At 35.4% G+C, this 12,477-nt stretch overlaps 2 protein-coding genes across 2 annotated transcripts; both read left to right on the forward strand.

Moving 5' to 3' along the window:
• The first annotated feature begins 2,234 nt into the window (after positions 1–2,234).
• On the forward strand, positions 2,235–3,648 carry LOC148770425 (protein PLANT CADMIUM RESISTANCE 2-like). The gene is made up of 4 exons (XM_088818528.1): positions 2,235–2,578; positions 2,673–2,744; positions 2,830–3,042; positions 3,314–3,648. The coding sequence occupies exons 1-4, from the start codon at positions 2,353–2,355 to the stop codon at positions 3,388–3,390; spliced, it is 588 nt and encodes a 195-aa protein (XP_088674654.1). The 5' UTR covers positions 2,235–2,352; the 3' UTR covers positions 3,391–3,648.
• Positions 3,649–4,847: 1,199 nt separating this feature from the next.
• Positions 4,848–6,469, forward strand: LOC105965968 (protein PLANT CADMIUM RESISTANCE 2). The gene is made up of 4 exons (XM_012990511.2): positions 4,848–5,274; positions 5,422–5,493; positions 5,914–6,126; positions 6,270–6,469. Exons 1-4 carry the CDS (start codon positions 5,064–5,066, stop codon positions 6,344–6,346), a joined length of 573 nt encoding a protein of 190 aa, XP_012845965.2. The 5' UTR covers positions 4,848–5,063; the 3' UTR covers positions 6,347–6,469.
• The last annotated feature ends 6,008 nt before the right edge of the window (positions 6,470–12,477 follow it).

Genomic DNA, 12,477 nt, shown 5'->3' on the forward strand with positions numbered 1-12,477 from the left:
TCCTATGCAATTGTAAGACATATAAAATAAGCATTTTCGTTAAATTCAATTCATCAAAGTAAATATTTCACTCTATTTCCAAAAAAAAAAAGAAAAAAAAATACAAATTCGAATGAAAATAACAAAAAGAAATATCATTTTTGAATTTGTTATGAATGTGGATTTAGAGGGTGTTTGGCTAAGCTTATAAGATGTTAAAAGGAGCTTATAAGATGTTTTAGAGCTTATAAGCTCTTCCAAAGTGTTTGGTAAATTTTTAGAAAAAGATCTTAATTTTTATTTAAATAAGCTGTTGGAGAGCAAAGAAGATCTTTTTAAATAAGTACATCTACCTCACCTTTTTACTTAAGATCTTTTAATGAGTAAAAATAGGAAATAAACCCATTATCCAAACACTCTAAAAATTAATCTAAAAAATAAGATGTAACAGCTTATCAGCTCTTAAAACATCTTATCAGACGTAAGAGCTTATCAGCTATTTAAAATAAGCTTAGCCAAACACCCTCTTAATTTTAGGGTAAATTACCCACTCTCCTGAGGTAATGTCAAATTACAAAAATATCCATCATGTTTGGGTAATTACAACCACCCCTCAACTATGAATCTTCTTACACGTCCACCATTGCGCTGTCAAGTTTAGTGGAATCTTCTAGATTATGTGGATCATACTCCAGTTTGTACCCGTTTTACCCCATTCGAGCTCCACATTTTGAAACAAGATTATCATATGATGTGTCTCTTGACTTATAAATATCAGATCGTACATAGTACATCAAAAACTGCATTTAGCACAAAATGTGTACAAACTAAAGAACATTCCACGAGATATATAAAATTATATTGAATTTAACACCAGGAAAATGAACATCTAAGAAGATTCATAGTTGATAGGTGATTGTAATTACCCATATAAGAGGGTTTTTTTCTTCATAATTTGACTTTATCTCGGGGTGATCATAATTTACCCTTTAATTTTATTATATTTTTTCATTCATTATAATTTCAAAAATTTGTAAAAACTATTTTTTTACTTAATTATTGAAATATTTTTAATAATATTAATATATAAAAAAAAAGGTATTGATGATGCTAAAATTGGATCATCACCTTAAGTAGTTGAGGTAGGATGGGTTGGAAGAGCAAAATGGATCACTCGCTCACGAGTATGATGACCTTGAGGTACATGTATTATCATAGAACAAATAAATTAAGTCGGGGATGATCCGGCGGAAACCCCTCCGACGCGTAAGTCAGGTGTGTGGATAGCAAAACTCTTAAAGAGATTAATATCAATTGTATGGTTCAAATATTGAACGTTCACTAAGGAACGAATTAAAATATTTATTTATAAATTATTGATTGGGCTGAAGTTTAATTAGTTGAGATTATTGGGCTCAAACCTTATTTAAAAATGATTGGGCCTCGGTGATAGTAGTTTTCAATATTGAACTCATGTTCAGATAAAAAAAGTTATAGGCCCATTAAATTGGCTCAATTAGGCATATTTCATGTATATATTTTCTGAAAAACATAATTGATAAGAAAAATAGAAAAATAGTCATAGTTTAGGGTAGGTAAATACAAATTATATTATTATTAGATTGCACCCCTGTACTATGATAAATATATCGTTTACCCCCCTGAAGTATTGAAAACATCAAATACCCCCCTGCCGTTAGTTTTTTTCTTCTAATTTCGTTAGTCAAACCCTTTGACCGACTATTGCAAAGAAATGTTGGCTTTTTTTTTAACGAAAATACCCCAAAAAATTTCTATATATAGATTTCAGGGCTTTTAGTTTTCATTTTTTGTGGGTTTTGTGCCGTTAGTTTTCCTATATATAGAAATTTTTTGGGGTATTTTCATTAAAAAAAAAGCCAACATTTCTTTGCAATAGTCGGTCAAAGTGTTTGACTAACGGAATTAGAAGAAAAAAACTAACGGCAGGGGGGTGTTTGATGTTTTCAATACTTCAGGGGGGTAAACGATACATTTATCATAGTACAGGGGTGCAAAATGAATTTTACCCTTATTATTATTATTATCCTATTTTCATAAAATTCCCAATTAGAAATTATATTGTAGTTTCTAGTAATCCATTGTTGGCCATGTCAATTCATAGCGGCGAAAAGTCATGCATGGGTCGTTGCACAACATTCCTCTTACGACAACCAATTAATTAATAATATTATTAACTTTATTCATCTATAAATAAATATTTAATTTCAGTTTTCACACACTAATTAAACCGTATATATAAGTAGCTAAGCCTTCATCGCATTAATTGTATCTTCTCCCAGTAAAAATACGTAAAAGAAAATAAAAATAATAATAAAAAAAAAAATCCGAATAATGGATTACTCTAATTACCCAGCAGACGCCGTCAAAAATCACCCAGCGCCACCCACAGCTCCGCCGGCAGCCTACTACGGCGGCCACCAACCACCAGCCCAAGGTGTACCCGTCCCACCTCATAATGTCCGCCCACCACCACCGCCGGCGGCTCACCATGTTCACGGCGGCGTTCCAGGGCCTTGGTCCACCGGCCTTTGCGACTGCTTCTCTGATGTTTCCAATTGTAAGAGTTTATATTTAAATACTAATTAAATAATATATATATATATATATATTTTATTTTCATTAATTGATTATTAATTAATTAATTTATACAGGTTGCATAACATGCTGGTGTCCATGCATAACATTCGGACAAATTGCTGAGATTGTAGACAGAGGATCTACTTGTAAGTAAATCATAAATAAATAAAGCTTAATTAATATAATATTATTAATTGGTAATTATATATAATCTTAATTATATTGTTGCAGCATGTGGAGTAACTGGTGGATTATATGCTCTAATATCGTTAGTAACCGGATGCGGGTGTTTATACTCGTGTTTCTACCGATCGAAGATGAGAAAGCAATATATGCTGCCGGAAACTTCGTGCGGCGATTGTATGGTTCACTTTTGCTGCGAGACCTGCGCTTTGTGCCAAGAATATCGTGAGCTCAAACACCGCGGATTTGACATGTCAATCGGTACGATTTTACACGATTTTTTTTTATATATTTCTATATAAAATAATAGAAATTTGATAAATGTTAGGCGGGCATGGCCCCCTTGACCATATGTTGAATATGCCACTGTTTCATATACCATATTTGCATTTATATAGAGTTAATTTATAATATAGGAACATAAAATGAGAAAACAAAAGTCTATATTATTCCATTGATTTAATTTATGAATGTAATATATGATATGATGATGTGTTTATTTAAATATTTACTTGTGAAAAAAAAATGTTAGGTTGGGAAGCAAATGTTGAACGACAAAATCAAGGAGTTGGAATGGCCCCATTTGTTCATGGAGGGATGAGTAGATAAAGTTAGAGACCAACTTTTCTCAATAAAATTAAATTAAATTAAAATAAAAAAAGTTGGAGACCAACTTGTGTTCATTTTAATGTTTTATGGTCCACAGATTGTATGATGGATAATTTTTTTTTCCTACCTATACTTTTGTCATATTTAATAATGTAATGCTATGTACTATAAATTATTGTTTCAATTCGTTTTATCTATAGAGTTTGTGGATGTTATGTAAGAGTGATGTTTAATTTATCGATTGAGTGGATTTGCTTATGTGATTGCGAGTTTTTTTTTTTTTTTTTTTTTTTTATCAAATTACAAATATATAATATATACGTTTTAGAAATTATGTGCAGATCCTTGGAGTTTGTAAAATTCTTACATACATCACTTATAGAAGGATTATAAAGGATGTTAATGTATGAAATCTATAACTTTGAAGGGGGTGGATGTAATTATAAAAAATGAGAGATTTTTCCGCAAATAGACCTTACCTCATGGGTGATTGTAATTTACCCATTTTCTATTTTTCATACTGAGTGAGTGAATTAAATTACTATGTAGCACAAAAACATCAACTTCTAACGTTTTCGCATTTCGAACACGTTTCGTGTTCGACACTCGAGGACATCTGTTAGGGGCAGTCCACCCATTTGGGAGGGTGGACTCAAGCCCACCCTTAAATTACAATTTTTTTCCCATATTATACCTATATATCGATTAAGTCCACTCAATATTTATTAATTAACCCACTCAAAATCCAAATTAATGCCAAAAAAACCCCAATTTTTATAAATTAGTCCACCCAATATTCAAAATTATGCAAACCCCCCCCCCCCCCCCCCCCCCCCCCTTTTTTTTTTGTTGTTTTGTTGTTTTTTTTTTATTTTGTCATAAAAAAGTCCTAAAAAAAATTCGGCGGCGCTGCCTCGTACACCCGAAAATTTAAGCCCAGCCTATATCACACTCCTAGACTCGCCACTGACACCTGTCGAAGACCTTAAGGCCATATTGTAATTTCTAAAAGTTAGAATCATGGTTTGAATAACAAATTTTCTAATATTTTTGTTGCTTCTAATTATTCATATGATTTAATGATTAATTCAAATCGATAGTTGATAGTAACGTACATTTTAAATATGTTTGTAGGAAAATATATAAAAATAATTTCTATACAAAAAAAAAAAAAAAAAACTCATACATATTAATATAGCATATTTACAAAATGCACCCATATACTTTGAACATGTACACATTTACCTCAAGCTTTCGTATCCATATTCTTGTGACATGTCGTTTTCCCATCCCGTTTCCCTGTATCATTGTTTCCGTGTTCGTGCTACGAAATAAATATCTTGGGTGGGCAAAATCCTCTTACTATCATTTTCCCATGTCCGTTTTTCCATTTCTCTGTATCCCCGTTCCCTTGTTCTTGCTACAAATATCCTCATAATTTCCTATATTTAAGACTGGATACAAGTTTTAGGCAACTAGTCCAATTTGGCATAAACTAGAGTCTAGAGATAAGACGCGTAGGATAATATAACTGGTGGTTGACTTTTCAACAAACGTTGACTCCTTCAATTTCCAATTATATGAGGGAACTGCAATTCCATCAACAAATTAAATAGTGAAATACCAATAATTCTTTCTCTCAATAATCAATAACATACCAATTTATAATAATCATGTACTCTTCCAGTACTTCAACCGAGTACCAAAAATTTTCCGGTTTCAGCTCATCTCCGCCGCCGCCAACCGATATCCCGGTGGCCTCCTCAACTCCAAATGAATCTTACTCCGACGACGACAAGCCCGAACCACGACCTCGTATTCCGCCCAAGTCTCAAGTCCCCTGGTCCACAGGCCTCTGCGGTTGCTTCTCCGATTGCCGAAACTGTAAGTCACCCAGTTTTCCCCTTCCACGGCGGCGCGTGCATCACACGCGCCTTGAGCTCAATTTGATTTAACTCAGGGGTGATTTATTTTAGTAATTTGATTTAACTCAGTGGTGGTGATTATTTATTTTCTACTAATTAAAATCAGGTTGCATCACGTGCTGGTGTCCGTGCATCACTTTCGGACAAATTGCTGAGATTGTCGACAAAGGATCGAGTTGTAAGTACTCTTTTCTTTTTTGGTAAATTATGAAAATCCCCCTGAACTTAGGCTAAATAACAAAAAATACCGTAACAACCAAAACCCCCCTTCTGATTAATTGTTGATCGAGTTTTTAAAAGATAACGTGTACAGTCTATTATACCTTATGTTAAATAGGTGAGAAATAAAGAAAATATCAGAAATTGCATAGAGTCTATATCTTGGAATAAAAAAAATCCGTGAAAAGTCATATTGTAAGGGGTTGGTGTAAGACGGAAACAAGGCTCAGCGGTTTTTGGTAATTATGAATAGGAGGGGGTATTTTTTTGTTATTTAGCATAAGTTCAGGGGTTTCTTTTTCACATATTGATTGATTTAATTTAACGAGATTATTAATAATTAAACTAAACTTTGGTTTAACACGCGCGTGTGGTGCAGCGTGTGGGCAAAACGGAGCGTTGTACACGTTGATAGCGTGCGTGACTGGGTGCCCGTGCTTCTACTCGTGCTTCTACCGATCTAAACTCAGACAGCAGTACTTACTACACGAGTCGGCCTGTGGGGATTGTTGTGTGCACTGTTTTTGCGAGTCTTGTGCTCTCTGTCAGGAATACCGCGAGCTTAAAAATCGCGGTTTCGATATGTCAATCGGTAATTACTCAATTATTAATTAATTAATTAATTAATATCTCTATATCTTAAATTAATTAGATAATTGAAATGATTTTTTTTTTTTTAATAAAATTGGACTTAATTAAAATGGTGGATTTGGATTTTTTTTGTTTTGTTTGCAGGATGGCATGGGAATGTGGAGAGACAGAATCGTGGAGTGGCTATGGCTCCAATTGTTGAAGGAGGAATGAGTAGATAATTACATAATTATTATCGAATTAAATATTTACTTTTAATTTTTCAATTGCTTGTCTAGTTGTTTTTTCGTGTAAGATGATCCTCAAAATATGTATTTATATAAAATAATTGCAACTTTTGTCTATATTTTATTATGTTGGACATCCGTTTGAACAAAGCCAACAACATAATGTAATATATATATATTACGTTATTTTATCACAGTCGGTCACTCGCCATGTTTCACTCACTTACCCACTCACATAATTAAGGTTAACAAAATGAGGTGTAACGAGCCTTTTGTTTATCAAGTGAACGGACATGTTCATAGATTGGGATCAGACGGTCCACAACAAAGTTCGAGAGAGTTCCATAAGCCAGACGGACTTAGTTTGCAACGGGGCTGATTTCTTCGGTTAGGGCGTCTCAGGTAAAGATGAGTTAACGGACTGAATCATTATTGTTAGAATCCGAGAGGATTCTAATTTCGGTTTTTCAGCACGTGTGTGAAAACCGTGTATAAAAACTAGGGAAGTTTCCTTAGTTCGTTTAAACTCTTATTTTGTCATTAATTTATTAAATTGCCTAAGTGTTTCGATTAACAAGGAACTTTCTTGACAAAAGACTTTCCTTTGTTTCACAACTCTTCTTCCTTACGTGAGAATAAAAATAACCTAATGGGCTATACATTTGCACAGGGCTCTACTATTCAAAAGGAAGTATAAAAGGAGGAGCATCAACGTCTTTGGAGGCCGTCCCTTTTATTTTGAGAGAAAAATTATTTTCTGCTCTTACGTTGCTGCTCCAGACCTTCTGATCTTAATCGAGAGAAGAATTCAGAGAAAATATATTTTTTCCTCTCGTTTTTATTGCTCCATCGTGATACGTGATTTTCATAGAAAATATATCGGCTTCAAGGCTTTGTGGTGAAGACACCAAGATTCAACGAGTATCACAAGTTTGCTTCGTCTATATAAAAAGAAGATCGGTTCTTCGGGAGAGGGGCTTAAACAGATCTCGGGAGGAGATCGATCCGCCGACTGAGGGATTCAGCGTTGAAGGGAGTTCAACCGTGCGGAGCAAGGGACGTGCTGCAAATTGAAGATTTATAATTCAGCGTAGTATACAAGAACGGCGTCAACAAAGAGGGAGTCTTTGTATTTTGATTAAGTCCTACTACTGTATTCGTAAAACTAAAAATTAGTAAATTTTATTTGCAGGTCCCCGTGGATGTAGGGTACAATTGTATCCGAACCACATTAAAATTTGTGTCTCGTTTATTTCTGTTTTTACGAACTGCTTCACGAACTGTTGCAACACTTCACGCAACAGTAACGAAAAACTGAATCTGACACAAATAATTTATATCTACACGAAATAAATTCTAACAATTGGCATCAAGAGCCTGTCACTAGATACACTTAGTGAGATTTTGGGATTTAATTTTTTAATTTGTTTTATGCAGATATGTTTCATCGTGAAGGAGCGTCTACAGTACGACCACCTCTCTTGGATGGATCAAATTACTCTTACTGGAAATCGAAGATGAAGATGAACGAGCTTGGCGTGCTATTGTAACTGGTTGGACCCCGCCCATGGCTAAAGGAACGGATGGTATACAAACGGTAAAACCAGAAGAAGCATGGACTAATGAAGAGATATTACTTGCCAATTACAACTCGAGGGCGATAAACTCAATTTTCAGTGGCGTTGGTGACAATCAGTTCAAACTGATAGCATCGTGTGAATCAGCAAAAAGGGCATGGGAGATCCTACAAGTGACGTATGAAGGCACATCAACTGTTAAAACATCTAAGTTGCAGATGCTAGCCACGAGATTTGAGAGTCTTCACATGGAGGAGGACGAGACGATTGCTGATTTCCACGCTAAGCTATGTGATATTTCAAATGAATCGTATGCACTAGGTGAACAATACTCGGAAACAAAGTTGGTAAGAAAGGCACTACGTTCATTACCAGAAAGATTTGCTTACAGAGTTGCAGCAATCGAAGAAGTGAGGGATATCAATACGCTGAAGCTAGATGAACTCATGGGTAAACTGCAAACCCAAGAAATGAATTTTAGAGCAAATATTCGAGAAAAGAAAAAGGTGAAGAATGTGGCATTCCAGGCTGAAGCTTCCCATGGCATCTCACAAGACCAAACATTTCATGAGTATGACATTGATGTTGGAGAATCCTTAACAACTATGTCAAATAACCTCGAAAGCTTGCGTCAAAAGCTTGAAAATAGAGGAAGTTCCTCTCAATCAGGTAAGTATGTTAACCCTAAAAAAATTAAAAAGTTTTCTAATAATGGTTATTCTGATGATGCAAAGTCTAGGAGAATGCAATGTCGAGAGTGTGGGGGTTTTGGACATATTCAGGCCGAGTGTGCGAACACTTTGAAGAAAAAGAGGATGTCACTCACCACTGTTTGGAGTGATAAAGAGGACAGTGATGAGGATGAGAACAACAAAGAAGATCAAACCACAAACTTTATGGCATTCAGTGGTACTACTCAGATAAGCAAGTGCAAAGAGACTGTCGCTGAAACTGTTGCAACAGTCTGTCCGACAGATTTCAGGTATGATGAATTATCTTTAAATAAGGACAATAGTCTGACTTCACCATTTAATTTTGCAGGTGAATCTGAGAGCAGTAGTGATGATGAAGAGCCAACCCTCGAAGAGGTGAAAGATGTATATGAAAAAATGTACCGGAAGTGGCTTGAAGTATCTGAGGTAAATAAGCGCCTTGAAAAGGATAAGCATGTTCTCATAGAGGAAAATAAAGTGTTGAAGGTAAGAATTTCTACTCTTGAACAAAATGTTATTTCTTCTAGTAGAGAAATAGATAGCTTGAAGGCTAAATTTGCTCAAACCCAAGATGTTATTTCTAAGTTTAATACTGGTAGAGTAACCTTGAATGAAATCTTGAACAAAAATCAGCCGAACTACAGTCGTATAGGTATAGGGGGTAATCAGCTATCTAATGATGCATTGAAACAGAAAGAAGATTCAAAAAGAAAAATCAATTTTGTTAAACAATCCACTGTTTCACAAACTGTTGCGACAGTTGCATCAACACAGTCATCTCAAAGAAAACGTTTTGTCCCTACCTGTCATTTTTGTCATGTTCCTGGTCATATACGACCCAGGTGTTTTAAGTACTTGAAAATGGTTAAAAGAATAATGGCCCGCTCACCACTTTCCGCTAAAATTGATCACACTTTTGTGTCGTCTCAAAAACTCAAGATAAAGGTTGATTTAGTGAATAAATCTCAACAAAAAATCTGGGTAAAGAAATCTGATCTTAACTGTTTATCTGCCATTACTTCTTTAAAATCATGTGATGATAGTACTAACTGTTCCAACAGTTCTGGTGACAAAGCTAGTTTGGGGAATAAAAAACTTGGTAATCTGAATTGTGTTAATCTGTATGCGAAAAATAAGTTTATGAATCCAATTCAACATTCGAGAACTAAGCTTACTGATATTTGTCATTATTTCATAAGGGGCTTGGTTGAAAAGGGGGTTGTCTCAATTGATTATGCTGCAACGGAGAATGAATTAACTGATGCTTTTGCAAAAACCCTTGATGCACAGAAATTTGATTCCTTGCGAAAATCGCTGGGAATTTATGTTGTTTAATCTGATGCAGTTGCATGAACTGTTGCAACAGTCTGTGTGTCCAGACTTGCAATTTTTAGTGGTAGGACACTTCATATGTTTTTGCATCTCATATAGGACCTGCATTAAGCATACTGCATATGATTGAGACAAATGTGAATTTGATACTTCGTGTATTTCTAAATTTTGTGGGGGTAAAACTTCACCAATTCCCAAAATGATTACTTAAAAGGCTCCAACTTATTTATTTCTCTGAATAGTCTTGTCATGGTTGGATGTTTTTATAGGGAAAAACTGCCTCTTTTAATGAGTGAAAGCTACTATTGAACTACTTTTACTAATATATATATCTACAACCATTTGGTCAGTGAATAGTTCGAAGCCTTTTTGAGTCGAGCCAGTAAATCACGTGGCCGAAAGCTCGCTACAAGGCTCAATTAGAAAGCCCAGGGGACTACACATTGCACGGCCAATATAAATTATATATATGGTCAGTGAATAGTTCGAAGCCTAGTTGAGTCGAGCCAGTAAACCACTTGACCGAACACTTACTACAAAGCTCAATTAGAAAGCCCAGGGGACTACACATTGCACGACCACCATAATCTCGTTCCTTTTAATTGCTCTGTTTTTCATGGGAAAAAGCTACCATTAGACGTGTGTGTACGCTACCTAATAAGAGCATCTTTGTGTTTGACTTGGGATTATTAAGTTTATTGGTTGCATTGGCAGTCGGATTTTTGGGGATTGCGCTTGTCGTAAATGTGAAGATAAATCCCATATGTTTTGTTTGTCCATGCAGTATCCTATTCACATATGTCTCTTCACTCATGTTTATTTCTCATGTTTACTTCTTGTCTTGCATTAGGCATTTAAAAAAAAAAAAAAAAAAAAAAAAAAAAAAAAAAAAAAAAGAGAGAGACGGGATTTTTGTTTATGTGCCGGTTAAATTTGATTTTTGTTGCAACCGGATCTATTGGGCCTACTACTCGCATTTCCACGTCTCGTATGAAGTTTGGCAAAGTCTGTTGTCTTTGTTATTTAATGTTGAATTTGATATCATTATCCTTTGATTGTCGAATTGCAATTATCGTGTGGTATTGAGTTTGTGAGTTTGTGATTTTGTGTGCACGTCATGTATGGTGATTCTTCTTACTTTCAAAATTCTCTCTTCGTTTGATCTTTTTGTTAAGTGTTTGAACAGCTTGCTTGAATCATCAAGATCATTAGTCCATGTTGAGTTATCTCTGCATAGTGATTGCCCAGAAAGGGGGAGAAAAGAACAGGAGAAAAGAACAGTAACGATGGCATGAACACAGGGGGAGTTCCGACAACTGTTGCGACAGTGCATCAGACAGTTGCTGGAACAGTGCAGGAATGCAGGGGGAGTTCAGACAACTGTTGAGACAATGCATCATACAGTTGTTGGAATAGTGCAGAAATACAGGACAAATAAGGAGAAATTCATTGTAAAGGGAAGTTGATTCTCCTACTGCATATTTTTTGTTGTTTTTTGCTTAATTGAACAACTGTACACTATCTGCTGAACTGTTTGATAAACTGTTACAACAGTTTATATTTGCAGATGTTATTTTGAATTTGCTGACCCTTGTTCATGCATATATCATATATTTAGGGGGAGTAAATGTTCTGACCAATCAATGCCAAAGGGGGAGAGTGTTAGAATCTCGGTGGGATTCTAAGTCCACAACACCAAGTGGAATTCTATGGAGATGTTTATTGTCATTAATTGGTTTAGGTCTTCACAAGAATATAAAAGGAGGAGTTATAATGCCGACGTTATAATGCCGACGTTATTTGCTGAGTCTTTTATCACGTGGGTGATTTACCACGTCGCCCTCCAAGTTTACAAAGCCAAGTAAGCAAAGGGGAAGAATGAAGTCATTTACAAGGGGAGCTGCTTAAGGATCATTCACAGTGGAAGATACACATGCAAGGGGAGCTGACTCCGTTGTGAACTACCTGCCGAAGCCACTACTGTGGGAACAGTTGTTGAAACTGTGGCACTTTCTATTGCAGCAGTTGATGCCACTCTCGTTGTTGGCTGTGCCTTTAATGCTGAGGATGATCCTTAGTTTTATTGTTTCCGTCTATCATCTAATTGTTTTATTTTCAGGTATTTGACTAAGGGGGAGGACTTGATTATAATAAATAGATGACCAAGGGGGAGATTGTTAGAATCCGAGAGGATTCTAATTTCGGTTTTTCAGCACGTGTGTGAAAACCGTGTATAAAAACTAGGGAAGTTTCCTTAGTTCGTTTAAACTCTTATTTTGTCATTAATTTATTAAATTGCCTAAGTGTTTCGATTAACAAGGAACTTTCTTGACAAAAGACTTTCCTTTGTTTCACAACTCTTCTTCCTTACGTGAGAATAAAAATAACCTAATGGGCTATACATTTGCACAGGGCTCTACTATTCAAAAGGAAGTATAAAAGGAGGAGCATCAACGTCTTTGGAGGCCGTCCCTTTTATTTTGAGAGAAAAATTATTTTCTGC

Source organism: Erythranthe guttata, chromosome 5, assembly GCF_056151865.1.
Source record: "Erythranthe guttata isolate IM_541 chromosome 5, IM_541, whole genome shotgun sequence".
Taxonomy (NCBI): domain Eukaryota; kingdom Viridiplantae; phylum Streptophyta; class Magnoliopsida; order Lamiales; family Phrymaceae; genus Erythranthe; species Erythranthe guttata.

Excerpts from the sequence above, each read along its gene's own strand:
- LOC148770425 (XM_088818528.1), top strand. The coding sequence starts at position 2,353 with ATGGATTACTCTAATTACCCAGCAGACGCCGTCAAAAATCACCCAGCG. Across the intron at positions 2,579-2,672 it reads CTTCTCTGATGTTTCCAATT|GTTGCATAACATGCTGGTGT; the intron begins GTAAGAGTTTAT and ends TAATTTATACAG. Across the intron at positions 2,745-2,829 it reads TGTAGACAGAGGATCTACTT|CATGTGGAGTAACTGGTGGA; the intron begins GTAAGTAAATCA and ends ATATTGTTGCAG.
- LOC105965968 (XM_012990511.2), top strand. The coding sequence starts at position 5,064 with ATGTACTCTTCCAGTACTTCAACCGAGTACCAAAAATTTTCCGGTTTC. Across the intron at positions 5,275-5,421 it reads CTTCTCCGATTGCCGAAACT|GTTGCATCACGTGCTGGTGT; the intron begins GTAAGTCACCCA and ends AATTAAAATCAG. Across the intron at positions 6,127-6,269 it reads CGGTTTCGATATGTCAATCG|GATGGCATGGGAATGTGGAG; the intron begins GTAATTACTCAA and ends TTTTGTTTGCAG.